This window comes from Psammomys obesus, unplaced genomic scaffold (genome assembly GCF_907164565.1).
Source record: "Psammomys obesus unplaced genomic scaffold, mPsaObe1.curated_primary_1811, whole genome shotgun sequence".
Lineage (NCBI taxonomy): Eukaryota > Metazoa > Chordata > Mammalia > Rodentia > Muridae > Psammomys > Psammomys obesus.
This window is the reverse complement of record NW_026596147.1, coordinates 5,692,783-5,716,682: the sequence shown is the minus strand read 5'-3', so window position 1 is coordinate 5,716,682 and position 23,900 is coordinate 5,692,783. Positions and strand designations below refer to the sequence as shown.

At 41.9% G+C, this 23,900-nt stretch overlaps 1 protein-coding gene across 6 annotated transcripts in view; it reads right to left on the bottom strand.

Annotated features, from left to right (window-relative positions):
- Positions 1-23,900, bottom strand: part of Fat1 (FAT atypical cadherin 1) — a 118,954-nt gene that overhangs the window by 62,052 nt on the left and 33,002 nt on the right. For all 6 annotated transcript variants that reach the window (XM_055593658.1, XM_055593660.1, XM_055593661.1 and 3 more), the window contains exon 3: positions 1,917-2,231. In XM_055593658.1, coding sequence (XP_055449633.1) covers positions 1,917-2,231 — 315 coding nt within the window. The remainder of the gene's footprint in view (positions 1-1,916; positions 2,232-23,900) is intronic.

The window sequence follows — 23,900 nt, the reverse complement described above, 5'->3', positions numbered from 1 at the left end:
ACCTTTTATTTGCTTTCACAACAACAGTAGAACCTAGTTATACAGCAAAAGCAGAACATATTACACTGGGAAAACAAGTCTTTTGCTAGAGGCTGCCTGAAACTCGGCACGGCCCAGCCACTTCTTAGGCTCCAAGTTCACCACGCTACCTTCAAAGCTCCTAAAAAGAGAACACTCTCAGATGCTATAAATTTCTCTATACACTTCTCTATACACTTTAAGGTTCAATCAGTCTTGATAATTGTTACTTTTCTAAGAATCCAAAGTAGACCAGAATTTGTGTCCCAAAAGCTAGAGTATAATTATTCCTAAACAAACAAACAACTTATGAAACACTGAAAATAAATCTTTAAGTCACTCAATTATGAAAGAAAAAATAAGTCTTTATGTTAGGCTGAAATATGCTGAGAAGAGTTGTACAATTTACTGACCCCCCCTACCCCCAACACAAACACACACACACACACAATAGAACCTAGGGCTCCACACGTCAGGCAAATGTTGGTCAGTAAGTCGTATCACCAGCTCTTAAACACATTTTTCAAGAGATCAAGACCAGCATACCTTCAGAACCTCCATGGGTAGCTAAATATGGGAGCTCCCTACAGAAACTTAGAACTCAGGCACCTCTTAAGATTTCCTTCTTTTAAATTCAATGAAACAAAGTAAGAAATAAGAATGAGATGGGGAGGAGAAATGATAACAAAATTTTAGCTTTTAGCTTTTCGACATGTGAATGAAGGTTAAGACAGGTATGAGAACAGCTAAATAAATCTTGGTGTCTTTTAAGATGCCAGGTTCATCACACGCTGCCAACAACGATGGAAGAAGCACACACCATTTTTAAGGCCAGTAGTTACTAGGCTAATCAATTTCATTTTCCTACAAAGAAAAGTATCCTTTCAAGGTCATACAGTAGTTGTTTTAACTGATTAACAATAATAGCAATTTTAAGTTTTCATAGAACAAGCAAGAGCTGTGTGCTCACTATGCAAGATAGCTACATTGATAATCTCTTGTGTGTAATAAAGAGGTCTAAGAACCAAGAACAGAATAAAACACATTATAAAATGTGGAAGAGCAGAGACTGTGGGGCTCACAGGATCCAGGAGACAGCTGGTCATGGAGTGACGCTTCTAAAAAGCAGAGGGCCATTTCTTTATTCATAAGCATATGTGTGTACACCTGTATATGAAGTTGTATATATGAGTGCAAGTACCACAGAGACCAGAGGATTCGATTCCCTGAAGCTGAAGTTACAAAAGATGGAGAGCTACCAAAGGGGGTTCTGGGAAATGAACTTGGGTCCTCAGCCAGAGATCACATGCTCTTAAGCATTAAGCTGTTCTCTTCAGCTCAGGTGGGGCCACAGACTTTGAGAGGGGAAAATAGAAGGTCATGGCTGGAGTAGGAAATGGTTTTCCTACAGCAATGGCTTTCTACCCTAGAGTAGCTTAGCCCTGATTCTGTTACCTACAGTCAGAGTGCTGGGAAAAACTCAAAATAGCACTTACAGAGTAATGAAGTGTGAAATAAAATCTAATATTCTTTACGTGTACACACACACACACACACACACACAAATGCACCATTATAAAAATTCAGATACCTAGCAGCCAAATTTGCTCTGGGTTTATTGTATTATCACTGAACTACTATTAAAATAATGACAACTGCTTTAAACCCAGAGCGCAAAGCTTTACTATGGAGCAAAATCATAAACCAGCCATATATAGTAAGCCCAAAGAGGTAGACACATGTTTAGATTAAATTTCATCCACAATTAAAAACTTGCTCTGAAAAGAAAAGGGGGGAGGGGGGCTTACCAAACCAAAGAAATGTTGTCAACAAAAAAAAAGGCTAACGCTGGGAGAGTGTACTCACACACACAGGCCCGCTTGAGAGCACTGACATACCTGTTTTAGGATGTATTGAGAAGAATCCCTGTGGATTCCCGCTGGTAATTTTGTACGTCAGCTTGTCGCTGGAGCTGGAATCTGGGTCGAAGGCCTCAATACGGACCACAGACACATCCTTGGGTGAATTTTCCATTATCTCTGGGTAATACACAGGCTCTGAAGTCTGCGGTGCGTTGTCATTGACATCCTCAACCTCTATGTAGACCTCTATGAAGGAGGACAGGGGCACCACACCCTGATCCGTGGCATAGACTGTGAGCCAGTAGTGGGGCGTCGACTCTCTGTCCAGTCGATCTGAAGTCTCTATGACACCTGCAGAGAAAGAAGCAGCCAAGGAAGGGAGTTAATGACAAGCACAAGATGCCACTTGGAGAAAGTGCCCGAGATTAACTCATTTGCTGGTGCTGCTAACTAGATGCATGAACTTCAGCAATCAATTAACCTCTTGTGCCTCAGTTTCCCTGCCTGCAGAATGGAGATATCTGCATGCTCCTTAGTGGCTAAACAAATGAGCTAATACCAATGTAATAATGAAATATGTAGCATAAAACATAGACTTTATAAGTATTTATAATTACTAGTGTCAAGCAGACTACTTATATGACCTAAATCTGAAAATAAACCAGGCAATAGGCCCTAAGAGATCATCTCATGGGCCAATGTTCTGTTTTCCAGAGATGAAATTTATGGCTAGTTGAAATGTGTTGAGTTTCACAGAGATTAAGCAGGAAACCAAAGACAAACCAGAGTCAGGGCTCAGCCCCACGGCCTCAGTCCCACTCCTTAAGCCACAGCCCAGGAACAGAGACCGCAAGTAACATTCCTCTAGATGTCTGGGTGAGGCTACCCAAATCCTCTAAAAACTGCTAAGAAGACAAAATAGGAAAAATCTGCAAGTCTAGCATAAGAGATTGCTCAGGTCTCTTACATGCTAAACTTCTTAACAGCTTTAACCATCTTAAGCAAACAGACAAGCAGTATGTTATAAAAACATAAATTCTCCCAGCTATGCTCTAAAGCAAGGGATTATCTTCCCTAGCTGCTCACGGTGTTTGTGGCTCCTTCTATATGAAACACAACAAACATGCACTTTATGAGTAGACTGTCCAAGTATCTTGGCTGGAGCTGGGATATGGAGTCTCCTCCATTGAGACCCAAACGAGGATGCATGTTTTTATTGAGAGAACTGGTAAGAAAGAACATGTAGCGTATGACTGCTAAGAAAAAGAATCAAGAGGACTGGTGTAGTCTGGTTTAGTCATGGAAATGCATTAAAACTTTATGAATTTCAGAATTTCCCCTCTCTCCCTACGAACCCAACAACAAAGTGATTGGAAGTGAAAATATCAATTCTCTTAAGCAAACAAATGTCGCCTTTTATTTAAGGACATAATTTGACTTTTGGCTCCCAGAATGATTGATCACTATAAACTGATGACACCCTCAACGTTCAAAAACCATGCACCTGGCTGCACTTCAGAAATCCTCCAACTTCGGGATCACTAAAGGTCCCCATCTGACGCAAAATACAAAAGCCAAGGTCCCCTATGTCCAGCAATAAAGTAGTATTTATTTTTACCACTAACCCACATTATGTATTTAAAATATTAAAAAAAAAAAAAACACCTCTTCAACTGTATGCAACACAGCATCTTGAAATATGGAAGGGTCCCCTGAGCTAATCAACAATGTATCACCTCCTCCTATAGTTGCCAACCCCCATCGTGTGTGTGTTTGTGTGTGTGTGTGTGTGTGTGTGTGAATAGTTAATACCTACTCATCAATTTTCAGACACAATACACTGTTATTAACTATGGTTAATAAAGTACTTGTATTTAGGGTTACTTAATTTTAAGTCCTTGCTTATCTGGGAATGATATCAGAAAAACATAATAAAGAATAACTAAATGTTAAGTGAACTACCTTAAAATAAGTGTTTACGGCCACTTATGATTAACAATTGATTACACCTAAAATGAGTCCTCTTTTTCTCGAACCCAACCACAATCTCCATATACTCAATAATTGGCTAAATTGGCAAAGTGTAACTGTTTGCATCTTGAACAAACACATCCTTTCTATTTTTCTCTTGCTCGTTGCAGCCATCATTTTACCCGAGGAAGTCAGAGACATGGGCTGTTTCCCCAACAGGGATTACATATTAACAAAATGAAGGCACGTATGCTTCTCTCCCGTGCTGCTACTCCATTAGAATGCAATTAAATCCATTGGACAAGTGAAGTATTATTAGAATATGTCAAGCAGACAGACACATGGTGATTTTACCCCCTGCGTCTCACTTCTAACCATCAGATACTTCATGCTGCTATCTTTTATTTTTGTCGTAGTCTTCTCAGTGTAATTATAAGCTCATAAAGCAACGGCAATTAAATAAACAATTCGTTCTGGGTTCTCACTACACCAGGCTTCATGGTAGTCCTGCATTGTCCTGTTTCATCTTTTCTGACCCGCCTCCTCTAGTGGTGCTATTGTCCTTACTTCACGATGAAGAACTCAGGCATGAGGAACTTTCCCAGGGCCACAGTAAAGGGCGGAATTCATTTGAACTCAGTGCCAGCACAGTTCCTGGTCAGGTCTATTCCAGGCACAATAATCAGAGGATAAAAACATCGTCGTGTGATACCCCCAACGACAAGACAGGCTTCACATCCCATGCACTTTGCTAAAGTCAACACTGAGGTGAAGATTATATATCCCTTCAAATACAGCGGCTTTAAGGGGACAGATAAAATACAAGCATGTTATGAGGGATAACAGGTTATGTATTTGCCTTCACATTTTTTTAAATAGTCTCATCTCTGCAGCTGTCTGCTGACGGTGGGTTCTCTCCCCAACCAACGGGGCAACTGGGACAGGAGCCATTGTTTCTCTTAAAGTGAATCCTTACTATGAACTCCTAGCTAAGATAAGGAGAATAGCTAGATGTACAGAATGGTTGAAAATGAAACAAGGTGGTTTTCCCCAGCTTTAAAAATCAGGGTTGCATCAAATATTAATTAAAAGACTAAGAGTAAGGAGCGAGATGCCCACTTTACTATGGCAGGAAGTCATGGGCTGCACAGCAACTCATACTGACACACTTCCTTAATCAAATCAGGGGTACATAGGAATGCAGACCATTCTTTAGAGAAAGCCTCGTTTCTAAAATAACCCACACAGCAGCCATCTAGAAGTATGAGTAGGAATAATGCTTATTCTTTGAGTCACTCTGAGTCCTTATCCCTATAACCAGTACTTCCTAAAGCTACCAAAATGCACAGGAAAAAAAAAAAAACAAAAAACAAAAAACAAAAAACACACACATACAAATAAAACTGAAGGTTCCAAGCCATCACTGCACATGAATCAGACAACTGTGCCCATTCTTAAAATTCTACTCCTATTCTTCTTAACTCTCTTTCCTGTGAGTCAACTTTCAATTATCGATAACCAGTAATAACTTTTTTTGTACAAGAAGTTACAAACTCATTCTTTTGTGAAAAATAAGAAACAAATAAAATCTACAGTTTATAAAGATTTATTTAACACAAAAAAATGAGAATCTTTATCCTAGAGTTTGCATTCTGTTTCCAACAACCTGTTGTTGTTTTTTTTCAGTTCTCTCTGTTCCCAGTTATATTTTTTAATCTTTCATTTCTTCGCTTTAAAAAAAAAAAATGGTTGCTATGAAACAGAATCTCCTGCTTCTGCACCCCAGGTGCTGGGATTATAGGTACAAGCCCACAATGCCTTCCTCCTTCTTTTGCCTTTTTAGATAGCAGTAACAGTGTGCAACTAGAGGATAGATAAGGCCAGAGTGTCAACCCTGCCTTCTAGAGAACTCTCCAGACAGATGCAGAAGTAAAACTCAGAAAAAACAAAGAGGAACAAGAAAGTTGCCGGTTTCTTATCTCATGAGGAATGTGAGAGCCAAACAGGATGATCAGGGAGACTTGCTATGATGGACATGCTATATAAGAAGACAGGTTCAGGCATGCTTGTTCTGTGTGCTGCCCAGCAGTGTGGTATAATCAGGAATTGTTCCTTTACTTTAATGAAGTATTACAGAAGCCGTAAGTACCCAACTTTCTAACCTGAGACTACAATAAAGACATTCTCAAAAAGGCTGCTAATAAGGTCGAACAATCTGAAGAAAGAGAAAAAGAAAAAAAAAAAAAAAGAAAGAAAAAAAGCTGGAAATCTGAAACCATTAGCTAAACCTATTTATCATTCCTAACATGCTTCATGGGATTGCAAAGCCACCACCAGATGTCACTATGGAAACTGACTTTAAATATGCATCTGCTGAAAGCACTACTATGCTGAAGGGGAAGAAAAAATCATGTGATTCTTAAAAGAGCACTCAGCTGTAAATGTGATGTCTTTTATCAAATCCCTGCCCTTGGGACTTAGGGATCTATGTAGAGGAGGAGAAAAGATGGTAAGAGCCACAGGTGATACACGACTCCAAGAAAACAGAGTCCTGGAGACCCAGCAGGACCAATATACAGAAGAATTCAAGGAGACAGGTAGCATGCACAAGACCTGCACAGGTTCAGACCAGATGAAATCCCCGTGGAGAAAAAGTCCCACCCCTACCCAAGAAGGTACTTGAGAATATCACCTGCTGGCAGAGGAAAAATGTAGTGTTACCAGGAGTATCAGCCATACTCCACGGGGTAGTTTGGCCAACACAAAACAGACTCCACACTTTCCGGTTTTTGAGTTTGTTTGTTTGCTTGTTTTGTGGGCGTTTGGTTTTAAGTACTTTTGTCTTACTGGGTTTTGGTTTGTTTGGTTTTTTTTTAAGTCTGTTTAATTGATTCTGATTTTTTTTTTTTTTTGTCTGTTTCTTTTTGAAGGGGAGAAAGAGAGAAAACATGAAGTTGGGTGGGTAAGAAGGCAGGTAGGATCTTGGAACTGGGGGAGGGAAAGAATATAATCAAATTATATTGCAGGAAAGGACATCAACACAAAAACTTAAGGAAAAGAAAACACAGCTGTGGCAGACCGGCCTCCTGAAAGGACTCACCAGGAATTTAACCAAGGAGCAGTATTGCTGTCATCTTTCCCTGGCCTGGTTTTTCCAGGCTTATGGCGCACAATGCCAACTGTTCAAGCACACAGTCCAAAGTTACAAAGCTTCCCAAGCCTGGCTGTTCTTGCTACACCTAGGCTAGTTTCACTGCTACTTCAAATCCTGTCCTCAACACCCTCCACTTTCACCAACTGACCCAGTGGCCCCGGTTCCAACATAGTGACTTTTGAAAGGCAAGATGAAGTTGCTGCGCTGCCAAAAATAATTTAGGTGATTCAAATTTCCATGCCCACAGAATACCTCTCGTGTTGAAGTTCGCCAATTTTATTTCACAGACTGTGGCCGTTTATTTAACGGACGGTTCCTAGTGCCAGAGCTTTTGACAAAAACCTTGTTCTTTCTGACTCCTTGGTTGCTCCTACTCAAAAACAACTTTAATGCACAACAACCTCGCACTACCGTCCTTTAAAACTGGGAGGGGCTGGTGGCGCAGCTTGGTGAGAGCACTTGTCAGGGAGCACAAAGTCTTGGGTTCGAGTCCCAGCACACCCAACCCCAAGCTCTAAAATCCATGTTTTAGTCACTTTCTATTACAGATACATAACATCTAGGACAATTAATGTGATGAAAGATTTATTCTGGCTCATACCATCAGAATACCATGGTCAACTGTCATATAGCCTCTGGCCCTTTTAAAGGAATGAAAATTTTTAAATCTGACTCCTCTTTAAAATAACTACCAATTTCATGTGCAACATTACCTAATAAGAAGAAACCCTTGAATTATTTTAGAACAATATAGGTCGACAGCACAGTTCATGTAAATATAGATACTTAAAACCATTATGATATATAAATTATATAAGATAATTAGAAAACTTTAAAGACAGGTATGTAACTTTTTATTTTGTACAGAAAGAATGAAACTAAATTCTAGTACTCTTCTTGAAAACACAATGTTCCACGTATAGAAACCTGCACACATAACTAAAACTGTAATTTCTTGGAAGTCACACGACTAGAGAGAAACACCAAACACTTTGCATAAGAATGTTTGTAAACTGGAAGTGCTGTCTCATGCTTGTAATCTCAGCACGGAGAAGGATGAAGTAAGAAACTGACACCAAGTTCAACGCCAGCCTTGGCTCCAGGGTGAGCCCAGGTCAAATAACAAGCAAAACAGAAAGGGAAGGTGAAGCCAAGGAACAAGAAGGGAGAGAAGAGACAGCAGGGACAATAAATAAAAGTAAACACATGATCTAAAACCATCTCCTATGGGGCAGGCAGAGCGCTGGGCAGTTTGCTCCTGTCCTACAGAGAAACCACTTTGTAGCTAAGAACACAATCAGCCACACAGAATCCCTAGTTCTCCAGCTGAGCTGAAGACGTGTTACTGAGGACCATGACTCAATCTTTCAAAACCAGTAGCTTGTCATGGCTGTCATTTTATAAAATGTCACTTACATCTGGGAGCAGAGGAAATTCATGGTGATGGCGACACCGGGGTGTGCCAGCCACTTCTGAGCAGACGTGTTCCTGTTGGAGGAGGTGAGGGGTGTCACTGGGAAAGAGCTTGGAGTTTTTAAAAGCCAATACCAGGCCCAGAGTATGTCTGTGGCTGTGTATGTGTCTGTCTCTGCCTCTTTGTCTCTGTGTGTATGTTTGTGTGTGTGTGTGTGTGTGTGTGTGTGTATGTCTTCACAACAAAAGAACACTAAGACAGGTACATGAGCTATACAAAAGAATGACAGTGGTGACCAAACTAAGTCAAAACTAAAAATCTGCCTTATATACATTTAAACACATGCAGGGAAAAAAACAAACAAAACAAAACACCCAGAATAAACAAATTGAAAGGACACAGAAATCCAGTGGGCTAAAATATTTTCATAAATCTGCAAATTTCAGCAACAGTTTAAAAGTCCATACTGAAAATGCATACAAAAAAATTAAATAAAAGTAGCCAGGCACAGGGACTCTCTCCTATTCCCAGTACTCAAGGAGGCAGGTGGATCTCTGTGAGTTCCAGGCCAGCCTGGTCTACAAAGGGAATTCAGGACCACCAAGGCTACACAGAGGAACTCTGTCTCAAAAAAAAAAAAAAAAAAAAAAAAGTTAAATAAAAGTAACCAGAATGTCTTCCTTGTAGTAGAATATTCTTAATTCTTCTTCTACATTATAGACATATATCTTTAAATAAATTTCTACTGTACATATTTAAGGTATGCAAATGTTGTTCAGGCATGCACATACACAACTAAAAAGGTTATTCGCAGCAAAATAAATTTATACATCCACGGCTTCTCAAAACTACTTTTCTTCTGGTGTTCACAGCAAGAGCAACAAGATCTATAGACTCCTTGGCAGTGCAACCCCAAGGCAACACAATGTAACTACCTATGCTGTGCCTTAGAGCTCCAAGCTGGTTCCTTCCACACATCCACCTCTCTGCAGGAAATAAACAAACACCGGTTTCCAAGGATTTATCTCCATTTCACTTACATCGAGTAGATGTTTAACAGTGCAGATTCCAACCCCTTTAACAATTAACATTTGAAAGTATGTTTGTATAAACGCAGAACGTTTTAGGTCTAAGATTTCTGTATTTTGTTGTTTAGCATTAAGTCATAAATTAATGTTTCAAAGGAGAGGGAGTTTTCTTTAATGTAGCAAAGTAGGTCATTTCAAATGTGGGTCATGTTTGTTTTTTATTTTAATTTTCTTGGCTGGCTTCTATCTCTTTAATTAAAAAGCATATATCCCTAAACTTCTATTAGAAACTGTTGGGCTAGCTTTAAAGGGAGCTAAGCAAGCTCTTAGTCTGGAAGCTTACTGGTCTTACATTAATTAAGTAGATAATCTGATTTTAGGCATCATGTTTCAAGCCTGGGGATTTCTTCAGCTTGGCAAAGTCACTCCCAGGGCAAGCCTTAGGGAGAATGACTCCAAGTTGATTTCCACGTCAGAATCACTGATACTTCTGATGAGGGCTTGCGTGGATAAATTCTTTGTGAAGAGGCCCATCCTTGGGTATTAGACGGTATGAGAATGCCCAATACATATTAAGTCTGTCTTTGGTGAAACTGAAATACAAAGTCTACTCAACACACCAATGGTGACATTCCTAGAAGTCTGTCAGAAGACTTAGACAATCTCAGGGAAGGCTTCCTCACTCACAAACACTTTACAAGCACCAAATTGTGTGTGTGTGTGTGTGTGCGCGCGCGCGCACGAGCATGTGTGTGAATGAGACAGGGTCTCACTATGCAGTTCTCACAGTCCTGGAAGTTCCACCAGCCTCTGCCTTCCGAGTGCTGCTGGGATTAAAGCCGTGCACCAGCACACCAGGATCATGCACCATAAATTCAATCTAGTCTCCATGATACGGTAAGCTCAGTGAATATTTAAGATTCAAGATCTGTGGCTGAAGTCACTGGTGTAAAATAACATGCCAGTCATCCTAAGAGTATATCCACAGACTCCTTCACCAGCTAGCCAACTTAGTGATCTATGTCTCAAAATTTGGCTGCAACTGAAGAGAACTCAGCAGCATCCATCCTCTGTAACCACTACAAAGTCACTGCACTTACCACAGCATCCCTGTGCTGCACAGACTACATCACACTAAACAAAACAACACACTGTGTTAATGGCAGTGCAGGCGTCATGAGACAACTGTGACTACGTTATTAATGTTAACTACTCAGTGAAGTACCAAACCCAGGGTTCTCCATGATAAGCCAGTTACAAGTTTACAGCAGCTCAAAAGTAACAATTTAAGGAAAAACCCCTTTGGGGAAGAAATGTCAATAGATTCTTTATTAATCTGAATGCACTCTTCAACACTGAGCTAACAAATATCTGAAAACTACTGCATGACTTACTTTCTTTGTCAACAACATTTCGTGTTGTTTTTAGTATCTTGATTTTTGCTAGGGATAATCTAGAACGTCGTATTACTACTATTTGATTTAATCCATGCAACAAACATGAAATTCCTACCATGTACTGGGCACTTGAGGAAACAAGAAGAGAAAACAGGATCTTGTGAGGAAATAATTAAGTGAGAACTAATTCACCCAAACAGCAGCGCAAACAAATGTCTGACAGGGATAACACTAGAGTGTAACAATTAGGTACATTTACAGCTCTCTCACACCCACACCAAGGCCCATCTGCGCTCAGGGATTCCTGCCTGAATTTCGTGGGGCAATCCGTTATCGCGTGATTTTACAAAATAATCACAGCACAGCTCCATCTTGTGAGAAATGATAGGGAGAAAAGGCACCTGGAGGTTATTAACAATGAGCGGATGCGATTTCCTCTATTGCTAATGTTTTCTAATCTGTATAAGAGAAATCTTTCTACAGATAAATTATAACACACTATTTAAGAAAAAAGAAAAAAAAAACAACAACACTGTTTCACAAAGGGTTAATTGAAGATCTTATCGATGCAACTCAAGAAATCTCAAGAATGTAAAAGCCAAAAGGCAAAACTTAAGAGTGCCTTTCGGGTTTTTCTAAGCTGGCTAACACCCGCTTAGAGCATGTGTGTGGAAAAGCATGTTTCAGTCTGAAGACAAAGCACGATTCAGGGAGTGAAATGTCAGTTGAAACAACCAGTCCAGTGCCAGCCTCCCAGGCTCCTTGCTAAAGAAGGAATGGAATGAGCTCGGGCCTGCCCCTTCCCAGACCGCCTAGGTCACTGTCTGCACACTCAGAGCCCCAGCCAAAACAGCCAGTTGTCCAGGGAGTCCTAGAGTGCACGAGCTGGAGGCAGTGGGAGGGAGCAGGCTTCCCTTTCTGAGTTGCTCAGGCTCCTATAAAATAAAATTTAAATGCAGAAAAGGACCCGCAACTGATTTTCTTAAAATAATACCTAAAATCTCTGCGATTCAGCTGTGCAAAAGGTAAGGCGTGTGCCATGCAAACTGAGTGCCAACCGAGCAAATAAAAATTCCATTTACTTTCTGCCACTTGTGCTAAGGGACCTGTATCAACTCCCTCCTCCCACTCCCACGTAGCCGTTTTCTTTCTTTTCTTTTTGGCTAGAATTTTTGACCAAATGTGTGGCAGGGATTTTTTTAAACTAAATTTTGCTTAAGCAATTTCTCAATTAAAAAAAAAATTCAAAGTTATTTACATATTGAAAAGAAATAATTTACAGAAACTATTCACGGTCTGTTAACATCTGAATTTTTTGCTGTCAAATCCCAAATCTATAGGGATTCAAAAACCTCTAGGTCACTCTAACCTAGTAATGGACTGGCTACTTCAGAGACACTGGTTACTTAGTAGGAACCTTGACTATCTTATCTCATTTTATGCCAGCAAACACCTCCAATTGTCTCCAGATCTCAATTCACAGCACGGTTTGATTACACAGAACCTGGGAACCTTTGTTTAAACCAAAGGTCACTGGTGGGGTCACTGTAGGAATACACTGTGTGTCTTCTAATCTCAGGTTATTTTCCTTAGGAAAATGACATATTTACGCAACTGAGGATTTCTAACTTGATATTCTAACGACGAAGGATAGTGTACGTTAAAATAAGTAATCAGAGTTAAGGAATCCAGAGCATGCAATATCCACTCACAAACCATCAGAACCAAGATTTCCGAGCAGCGACTGTGGTACAGGGATGCAACTTATCCAACGGACACTATTTTAAGCAGATAGGAAACAAATAGTGAAGTCCTCAAATACAGAGAGCTCAGATAAAGAGGAGAAAGGCTGTTGCTAATTCATCAGTGTAGAGACTAAGAACACAATTCTTCATGAAGAGAAAATTTAGGGACAAATAGGTGGAACTGGGAGAATGGCTGAATTGGTAAAGTGCTTGCCATCTGTGCATGAGGACCTGGGTTCAGATCCCCAACTACAGAAAAAGCCCACGCACAAGCATGTACCTATTATCGCAGTGCTGGGGGTGCAGAGACAGGAGGATGCCTAGGGCTTGGTGACCACCTAGTCCTACCCATTCAGTGAGTTCCAGCCTCTGTGAGAAGCCCTGAGTCTCACATACTCCCAACCGTTATTCCAGAGAGTCGTATCTGACTACTTCAGAACTGAAAAAGAAAATGACTTCAACATCACCCAGACTGGCCTCAAGCTGGAGAACCCCCGGAATCAACCTTCCCTCGTGAGTGATGGATTACAAACATATCACAGGTGTTTGCTTCCGCACTGAGCCTTAACGCCCAAGCCCTATACTTACAAGGATATTAACTTCCTAGAGAGAAAACCGGCTAACAGAAGCACATTATTATGAAAACAGTGTTCGAAACAGTTGCTGGAACCACTAGCAAGGAATGGCCCACTTTTTGACACTGTGACAAGATCTACAAATGACCCTGAGAATGAGACACAAGTGGCCTATGGGCTACAGGTTGGATATGCCTAAAAGGCCAGGTGATATATCTACATACTAGCAGTTTCTTTAAAAACAAAAACAAAAAACCTAATGTGTATGTGTACGCATGCATGTCTGTGTGTAGGTGCACATACCTGCAGCTTGCATTTGTGGAGGCCACGGCTCAACACTGCATGGCTTCCTCTACTGCCCTCCACCTCATTTAAAAAAAATGAGAAGTATTTTTATTTGTATATACGTGCTTGTATGCGTGCATGCATACTACCATATGCGTGCTTGGTGCCTGCAGAGACAAGCAGAAGGCGTCATCTGCGCTGGGACTCAAGTCACACTTGTGAGCTGCCTGGTGTGGGTAATGGGAACTAAGCACAGGCCCTCAGCAGGAGCAGCAATTGCTCTTAACTGCTGAGCCATCTCTTCAGCCCCTCCACACCACACTTTTTAAGACTGGGCTGGCTAGTCAATGACTCGCCGGAGTGCTGCTGTCTCCACCACCTAGCGCGGGGACCACAGGCACTGCCACCATACCCCACTTTTTATGTGGGTGCTGGGGACTCATTCAAGCCTATGCAACCAGTGCTTTGCCCACAAGCATGGCTGACATACAAAGCCACTGCACTCCTGAAGCTCTGAACAGAAAGACACAAGCGGAGCCAAAGGATTTCGGGATAATGTTAGCTTAACCGACGTGTAAATGTGACATGTGCACAGCATCCATCAGAGCTGCCAAAGCAAAGTGTTTCCCCAACGCCAATGAAAAACTAACAACTAATTTTCATAAGACATAACAGACTCTCACTTCAGATACGAAATGCAAATCAAAGCTAAGAGAAATCACAACACGTCCGAAGCATAGCGAGAACAGCGGGCCAGGATCAACGCGCCCTCTAACGCTCTCATTTCTATTTATTTTCATCAAATTTAGTCACTGCTAATTCTCAAACTAACCAAGTCCGGTACAGTCATCCTTAAGGTATAAAATGTTTGATCCCTATGTAACATTTAATCCTTCGGCGCCAAAAGAAGCTATTAGAATCATATAAAAGATAGGGGACAGGAGAGATGGATGGAACCCTCCTAGAAGAACTGAAAGAAAGCCCAGGTTGCTGTGAATGCAGGCATCTGAGTCACACACCTTGAGTGGTCCTACATACGGCCCTACTTTCTGCTACTGAAAACTGCACTTGACTCTAAAGTGGCTTTTATGAATTCTATGGCTGGAAACAACTTCCCAGAAATTAAAAACATACTTCTAGGAAGAAAAAAAAAATGTTTTTAATGATTTTTTAAAAGTAGTTAAAAGAGCGATCTTACTTATAAGGTTTATATCCGAAAGCAGCTCTACTGCCATAGAGATAAGTTGGTTGGATACACTGTTGGTCGTCTTCCCAAGGGCCCAGCCCGTGGGTGAGGCCAGGGGGTCCAGGCCGAAGGGTGAGAGGTGGGCGTCATCACACAGACACTGGGAGTGAGATGAATAAAAACTAAGGTGAGTGGTTGTAGACTCATTTATTCCAGGAGACAGAGCCTGTCATGTAGCTTTGGGGCACCAAATCGGGTTCTTCCCCACCATCTCTGAGCCTGCCACTGGTTGTTCCTTTCTGGGCAGACTCTCCAACCTAAGGTCACCAGGCCACATGCTTTCTGCCCGGGCAATAGTCATGTCAGCGGAAGCTGCCCCAGGCAGTGTGCCCTAATGGGCCTTTGCTGGGTATGCCCACAGCACACTACCCACAGAAGCCACCAGGCTCACAGATGCGCATACCTTGTCATAGGTGAGGACTGATTATCACAGAGGCTCCTGCAGGGCTCTGGAAATGCAAGCTGTGCATAGGGGAGGGACGGATGAGCAGTGCCGCCCTGGAACTGACCGGAGTATTCTGCCTCACCTTACCTTCTAGCTCAGCCCTGTCCAACCTCACGCCAAACTTGCAGCTATATAAGCAAGCTGCTACTCTCTCTGGTCAGAAAGTATCTTCAGACAGATGTCTTTCTGTTCGGCTCCCTGCAGTGTCAGCTTTTAACTTCTCCCTAGAAATCCTTCCCTGGCCACTCATTCTGTAGAGGCAATGAAGGTCATCACAGTGCTACTCTGTTCACTTCCCCCACAACACTCCTGAGCTCAGGGAGGGGCTGGGGAGGCTGTGCAAGACAGCAGCACGGTTTTCATTTTTCACCCTGCTTCCTCTCTAGAAAGCAAGCTTCCTAAAGAACAGTGTTATCCACCTTGCACACTGAAGGCCTCGGCACTCTAAACAAGCTCTAGCAGAAGGAGGTGTCAACAGACACTAAAGCATGGGGGGAAATGTTCCCCTACTAAGTGGTTCTCAACCTTCCTAATGCTGCGACCCTTTAATACAGTTCCTCATGTTGTGGAGAGGCCCCCCAACCATAACATTACTTTATGGCTACTTCATAACTTCCATTTTGCTACTGTTATGAATTGTGATGTAAACACGTGATATGCAGGATATCTGACCCACAGGTTGGGAACCACCACGGACTTAAGCCTATCTTCATTTAGAAGGCTGCTTCTGTGGAATTCTCCCAACTCTTCATTTTGGAAAGGCACTGATGAGAGATGCCTCAAACCTCACCATCCATCCCTTGACAATGGAAGGTGAAAGGAGAGTGGACTCATACACATTCATTGCTAATTAACAGCTCATGGGGAACAGGTAGAGTCCTACCCACTCCTATTCTCACCCCATTCTCTTCCCCCAGAGCTTCCCACAGGGCTCTGGGCTAATTCAATAAACAAGTTATTGTCCTCAAGGTACAGCGAGGACCAAGGGTCACTGGCTTTCATACTTTCTTCTCCATTCTCTCTACTCTCTGCAGTTAACTCATTTTGGGGGTGAATCAAAGGTATCCATGAAAGAACATTCTGAAAATGGTTTTAGCCTCTCCGTGACCTCTCTAAAACCTTCAAAAAAAAAGTTAAACCCCAAAATACTGCATAAAATGTAAGGAAACAGAATTTTCCAGTTCTTAATAATGACAGCACAACAGGATGGCAACCTCATTAATTTCACTGAGATAACACAGACATTGCCATGACTCAACTTATGCAAATAAATGAACAAGAAAATTCAAAGCCTACCTGGAAATACATGCTCCCCCCTTAAGGATATAAGACAGGTTTTGTTTATTGTATTAAAGAATGTATTGTCTGTAAGAAGCCCTTCTTCACACAGGACTCCACCCGCTCACTCACCTCAATGATTAGGAATTGTGTATTGGACAATAGTAAGGTACACACCGCCTAGCTATAAGATCTAGACTCCTCCCAACTGAAGGTATATCCAAGGAGAGTCTGAGCAGCCACAGTACAGTTCACGCACACTCGTGTGTCTGAAACGCTGGTTTCGAAGGGCCAGGTTAGATTCTTCCCTAGAAAAATGTCCCTTCTACACCTGAGCATTCCCAAGCAGAAGACTGGCGCTGACAGGTGGCCCACGTTCAACAGCATGAAACGCCTGCCTTCCACACTTAGGGAAACTTGAAACTATCACCATGTATTTTTCAAAGCAATCAATATCCTAGCACGAGTGAACAGCCAGATGTAAATCGTTAACTTTGGGATAACAGGGGTGAGACAAGAGCACTGAGTGGGGCAAACACACACTGTCAGGCAAACAACGTGAACAGGGTAACAATTAAAACAGAACGTAACAACTGTAAACAAATTGGTGACCCTCTTATTAAACACAGACGTGGCTTTGATTTCATGTTTGCCATTTAGATTCCACTAGCTGGAAAGGTCAATCTCTTCCCACTTTGCCAACTCTTTTGTATCCAAAAAAAGGAAGCCATGAATTCTGGAATTAAGCAGCCAACCCTGCTTGTGCATAAAACACTGTATCTGAGGGGGGGAAGTCAACCAGTGCCCTCCACAATCCCTTGGGCAAGAAAGGCGAAGTACACACAGCACAGATTCAAAGCCAAGATGACAGGGGTAACCACTGTGCGCATTCCACTCTTATCTGCCATCCCTTTGATGAATCTCACCTTTCTTTCATTAAGGAAGGTCACTCCAAGGGCACTGAATCTCCATCAAACAAAGCAATCCAAAAAGGCAAGGGAATCGAGAACAAATCCTATGTTTCCTGAAGGAACAGGCTGAACCCGGCCATTACCTGTGTCCTTAAATACGCACAATAGCGTAGTTTAGAACTGCAATCAGAGAGTGTTGGTTAGGTGACCGCTATCGTGAAAGAACGGTTTAGCCTGCACTCTGATATTAGTTAGACCATAAAGTACAAGGCCTTTCCACTGAAGAAAATCTTCATATTCTCAAACTCAGATTTTACAATTAGAAAAGGAGAGAGACAGAAAAAAGGGGTGTGGTAGCTTTAGTTGCCCTTTATTCTCAGAAATCATGCAATCAACACATTTTATTCTGGTTAACTTTCCTTTGGCTATAGTTTAGAGGTTCCTTTGTAGAACTTTTTAGAGAATTTAGTCAGTAAATTACCTTTAAGAAATGTATTTTTTTTTACTTGATGCAAAAATTTTATTTTTTTAATTTAATGTTATTTATATATTATTATTATTATAATTACCCCCCCCACACACACACACACATTAGCTACCTTAACCATCTGTACATTTGGTACTCCACCCAAATTATGTAGCGATCTCCTGACACAATGACTTCCATCTTTAAAATTTCACTGTTGGGCTACATTCTAAAGCACGGCTTTTACCGGAATTATATGAAAATGCAGTATAAATCTAAGAAGAATAAAATATTTCTGAGTTTCTGACTGTGTGCTGATACCCCTCCCGCCAGGAGCTCACCATCACTTCAGCTCATTTAAATCTGCACGTTAACCTGTAACATCCCAGGACACCATTCTGCTTTAAGCACAAGTATCATATGTATATTTAGTCCCTAAGCCCACTGTCTAGAAACTTGGAACTGTTTGTCCTTTTTTACCTGCTGTGCACTCTGTGTTTTGAAGAGAACCCTTGGCTTCTAAGTGCTTCTTTCCCTCAGTCTTTTTTAAGACATGGAGAGGCAGAAATGGAGGTCAATACATAAGCATAATGGGTGTGCGCACAGCCCACTCACACGCATGGAGTCCAGAGGTCGGTCTCGGCTGGTGTTCCTCCTTCATCTCACACTTTGTTTCTCGTTTTATTTGTTTTTGTTTGTTTGTTTGTTTGTTTGTTTGTTTGTTTGTTTGCTTTTGAAGACACAGTCTTTCACTGGCTGGGAGTTGCCTAGGCTGGTGGCCCAGAAGCCCAGTGACCAACTTGTCCTGTCTCCCAGTAAGAGGGTTATAAGCCTCACCCAGTTGTTTTATATGGCTTCTTGGGGTACAGCTCAGGACTCTCATGAGCTGAGCTCTTACCACAACCCTTTCTAACTTTCCAACCAGAGTTAAGAACTAACAATCGCTCGTTTCCTCAGTACAGATCTGGCTGCCTCACCTCATTCTGTGAAGACCTCTGTTTTCGGCTCACTACTACTTGTTATATATGTTTGGACCACAGAAAAGGGGCTATTTCATAAACATCACTTAGAGAAGGAAGAAAGAACATACAGTTGGAGGTTTTCAAGGTAAAGTCACTTTTTTTTTTTTTTTTTTAATTTAACAAGTCCCATGGCAAATAAAACTGTACATTCTTTTTAAACATGATGTTGCAAGCAAGCAGTATCCAGCCCAGGCAAATGAAAAGTACAACTGAACAGATTTCTCCCACATGACCTTCACCGGGCACTCGGGAGACACTGACTTTAAAAAACACTGATAACTTAGTATAAAGAGATGAGCCTTGGGATGCCACTGAGACCGGACTCCGAAGTGGGGGCGGGGGGATTAAACCAGAGTACTCTCCCCGAGATTGGGTTATTAAAAACATACTAGATTTTTAAACAAAACCATAACCTGAGCCACAAAATTAACATCGGCTGTTTCAATACAGAGACAGTACCTTTCACCTAACTGCTCCCATTTTGGTTTTCATGATAGCGTCTAAGTACGCAAAGGCAGCAAGGAAGCCCAGAATGAGTAAGCTGCTGGTGTTATACCGCTTCTGTCCAGAAATGTGGCAATCTGCTCTAATTATTTTTTTTCCAAAGCCTCATGCCTACGGACCTAGCAACTTCATTCCCCAGCATGTACAGGAGGCTAACAAAGATCTCCACAAACGAGGGAACAACTCACCTGCACAAAAGCCACAGTGTGCACACTGTAAGCTCTGGAGTGCCACAGCTTTCTGCCCAGAATCATATACTTTAAATAGGAATGTTTACAAACCTGAAAAGCCTCTGTACAGACCGAAGGGCAGCTGACCTGTACAGCTGGTTTTTGCTGTTTTGTTTTGTTTTTGAGAACATGTATGGGGACGTGTGCGCGCACGTTAGGAACAGTTTCCACAGCGCCATCCTGTAGGGCTTTCGCCTAAGCTTCACGTGGTCCTCTACACTTTCCCCGAGTTCTACAATACCTTCCACCAACCTCCCCACTCCTTTAAGAAAAATAAAGGTCATTTTAAAAATAAAGGTAGTTCTTCCTTAATTCTGTCCCAGAGCTACGGAGAATCCACTCTTGGAGAAAAGAATAGAATCAACCTTATGTAATCATTTAAAGACCTCTAAAGGGAACTTCAGAAGCAGGGCAGATGCCCCAGCAGGAAACAAATTTGCAATTCAACAGACGCACCCACTGCGAGGTGGCAAGAAGCACCCTTAGCAGCTCAGGCAATAATTTCCTTTTATTATTCTTTTGCTTCCAAGTGCTTTTCAACTCAAAGACAAGCCTGCAGAAGTTAATAGGCCCTTAATATGTACTCTGCTGCCCCAAACCGATTCCTGTTCATAAGGTAATAGCGAGACCCCAGGACCCCTTTCACAGGGGCTTTAGCCAATCTCCTGCAGGGAGATGGCCCCTGGGCAGCTCCGCTCTCTACAGAACAGGCAGTGACCTAATCAATAGGGTTCCTAGCAAGACAATTCCCACATTCACCAGCCCTGAAGAAATGAAGTGGGAGGGAGTTCATGCTTTATTGAGGAATGAGATTTACCTGTCACAGTGATGGTTCACCCAGCAGGAGTTTAGGGGAAAAAAAAAAAAAGCTTTCAGCTGCTGTGGACTTCCTGGTTTGCATCCAGCACTAAATAAACATATTTACTCAAGGTTCATTCACAACTTTTAATGTGAAACCTGCCCAAACCCAACCTGAAACAGGTAGATTTGTAAAATCTACAAGGGCAGCAAGGACAAGATGACATAGAGTTGAATTAAATCAACAGCATAAGGAACACATAACGTGCAAGAAACAGGAAAGTCAGCCAATGTGCCTATCCCCAAACTCACACAGAAAAATCCCACATGCCCAGAGAATACAGCCTCGTTAACATAACTGAACAAACAACGCTGAAACCACAGAGCCAGCAGGTTTATAGAGCCAGCAACGACTTTTCATCAACGCCTCTGGTTTCCAGAGAGAGGAGCTTCAGGGTGGTGAAGTTTTTAAATTAATTACACAAGTTAACAATTTTGGAAACCCATGGGACCTTACCAGTTAACAACTCACAATTTTCAGTTCACTTCAAGATGGCGGGCCCAGACTAAATAAATCATTTGGAAAATTGCTCAGTAAGGGCCTATTTTAAGAAATCCTATGCAGCCGTATGAGAAGTACGGATCAGATGGTACATTTACACACCAACCCCCCAAACACCATTTGAGTGTGGCTGTTTCAACACGACAATGGATGTTTACTTACTAAGAACTTTATAAAAGCTGCCACCAAACAGTTTTTAATTAGAAATAAAACTTAGGTGTGAAATTAATTGGTGAGTTTCTTCCCCCAAATCCATTAAGAACACGGTGCCACTGTCAAATAACTATAAAATGCGCTTGAATCTAGCGGACACTGGCTTAGCCGGGTTACCTTGGCAAGAATGAAGTCACTGTTGGGTTTTAAAGCCATGCCAGATGCCAGTATTTCTCCATCAGCACCTCTGGACAAAAGCATCTCTGCCAAGGCAGCACAGTGGACTTTCAATGTCTTTGCTAAATGCCATTAGGACCAGAAGCACTCACTGGACTCTCTCTACCAACCCTTTTCTCACAGGGTACACCAACCCATCAGAGGGACACCTGAGTGACAAAGCTTTGATGGTGGCCACTGTTTAATATCCTCAGCAAGGTGCAAGAAAATAAGGTCCCCTCTAATGTAAGAATTCATTTAGACCTTCCCACCCCTGGAAACTCCCAGCAAAGGGAAGGAAAACAGTATTTTTCATTGGCTTTCCAAATTTCAGTAGCCATTTCCTTAGCTACTAATGATCATGTTCCCCTTCCTCTCGCAGACCTTCTCTCAGTACCAAATGGCATAAGTTATTACAATGCACTTCTGAAAGGCGTGGGAGCCAGGGGCTGTGTCATACACAGACAGTCCCAGCTAGTTGCAGAGAGACGCCTGGGCGACACAGCTAGACTCAGCCTCAGGAAAGATCATGGAGGGCAGTGACAGAGGTGGAGGAAGAAATGTGGTGACGTTCACTAGAAAGGAGTTTTAGAAAGGCATTTTTAAAAGGAGCACAGACACTTGAGACATAAACGTGGTTTCTCTGAACCAACTCTGCTCCAGTCCTTTTCAATGAATAGGAACTCATCCCTGAGAATCAGCCCCAGGGAATGATTTGTAGATTATAATTAGTCTAAGTGAGTGACTTGGTTAAACCTACCTCTAGGTGTCAGGAATGCCAGTCACACTAGAACCGATAACCCACCACCCAGAGTTAAGCGGACAAAAATAATCCGTACGGTAGCTAAACCCTTAGTTTTAGCCTGTTTTCTGGCTCTATGGAACCTGAAGCAGAACAAGAACAAGTCAACTAGAAGCTAGGAACTAGACTGCATGTGTCACTGAAAACACTGCAATTTAAAGCCATCCTATAAAAGGAGGAGGAGGAGGAGATTCAGCACTTCTTAACAACCTGACTTCAATCCCGGGGACCCACAGACAAGGATCAATTTCCACAAGCTGTCCTCCGACCATATACTCTGTCTAAGATGGCTATCAGTGTCCTTCACCAGATCAATGTGCCCAGACACCACAATCTCAACATCGCCAGACAGAGATGCTGTCAGGACACCTGATGAGCCAGTGCAATCTCTTGAACGCTACCACTTGCTTCTGCTCATCTCTCTCATATTTATTCTGTTGCACACAGAACCCACCATGAGCCTAATGAAAGCTACACTTTACCTAACATTAAGTGATATTAAAATGTAAAGTTATTTTTTAATATATTTTCATTTATGCTGAAATTTAAATAGAAATACCAGAAGTGTGGGTTAGGTTCTAATTTAAATAGAAATATATTAAAAATAGCCTAAAGATGTATTTTAATGTAGTTGCATGCATTGGTGTTAATAAAAAACCAGAAGTGAGCTGACTGTAAGGTAGGGTTTAAGACAAGTTATTTTCATAAGCCTCTAATTTCTTTACTTCACACTTAAAGTGCTCTCTCTCAACCTGAGCCCCCAAAAAATAGAGGGGGAAAAATTCTCAAAGGGGGGGAATCAAATGAAACCGGGTGTGGTATCACACGACTGCAATCCCAGCACTTGCAGAGGCAGAGGCAGGTGGATCTCTGCGAGTTTGAGGCCAGCCTGGTCTACAAAGTGAGTCCAGGACACCCAAGGCTACACAGAGAAACCCTGTCTTCCAAAACAAAACAAAACAAAACAAAAACAAAAGCAGAAAGAAAGAAAGAAAGAAAGAAAGAAAGAAAGAAAGAAAGAAAGAAAGAAAGAAAGAAAGCATCAAATAAAGTACCTATGTCAAAATAAAACATGAACAAAAAGCCTAGAATCCCTTCCCCACAGCAGGTAGTCTGCTTGGACTCAGCTTACCAACAAGCTGACTGAACATGGGAGAGGCGACAATGTAGATTTCCTGACGTTAAGAGAAGCTGGGTCATCTTTACCTGAGCTCCTGGGACCACCATGTCAACATGATAGCATGCCTCAAGCCAGAAGCAGAGCTAAGAACTACACAGCAGCTGAGCCCAGTAGAACCCAGCAAAGAAACCATCCCTGCAGATGTGCAAAAAAATAAAAAATAAAATGGGGGAGGAGGGGCTGATAGAAATAGAGGTTGTTTTAAGCTGCTTGAAACGGTTTGTTTCCCAAGGAAGGCATGGGCGTGCCACTGTCTACGACACTGAGAGTCTCAGCTCAGCTCTGGATTTTCCTACACTTCAGCTTCTTCTAGACTCCACTTCGCAGGCTTCATGCCCCTTCTAAAATCCTAATGAATCCGTCTCTTCTGAAAGGGTTCTACTCAGATACAGAGGAATCAATCTTCCCAAGGAATAACTAGATACCCCTAATTTTAGGTTCATACAGGTTCAAAGTCTGGAAGTGCAGGCCCAAGCAGTAAGAAAGTAGACTAAGATTAAAAGTTTATTTAGATACAGTCACTAATATAGGGTTTTTAGCGTATTTTCTGGAATTGTTTTTAGTTTTTGTTAGGTATCAATGGTCCTTAAAATAGTTTGGCCAAGGCCAGGCACGGTGGCTTACGATAGTGATCCCAG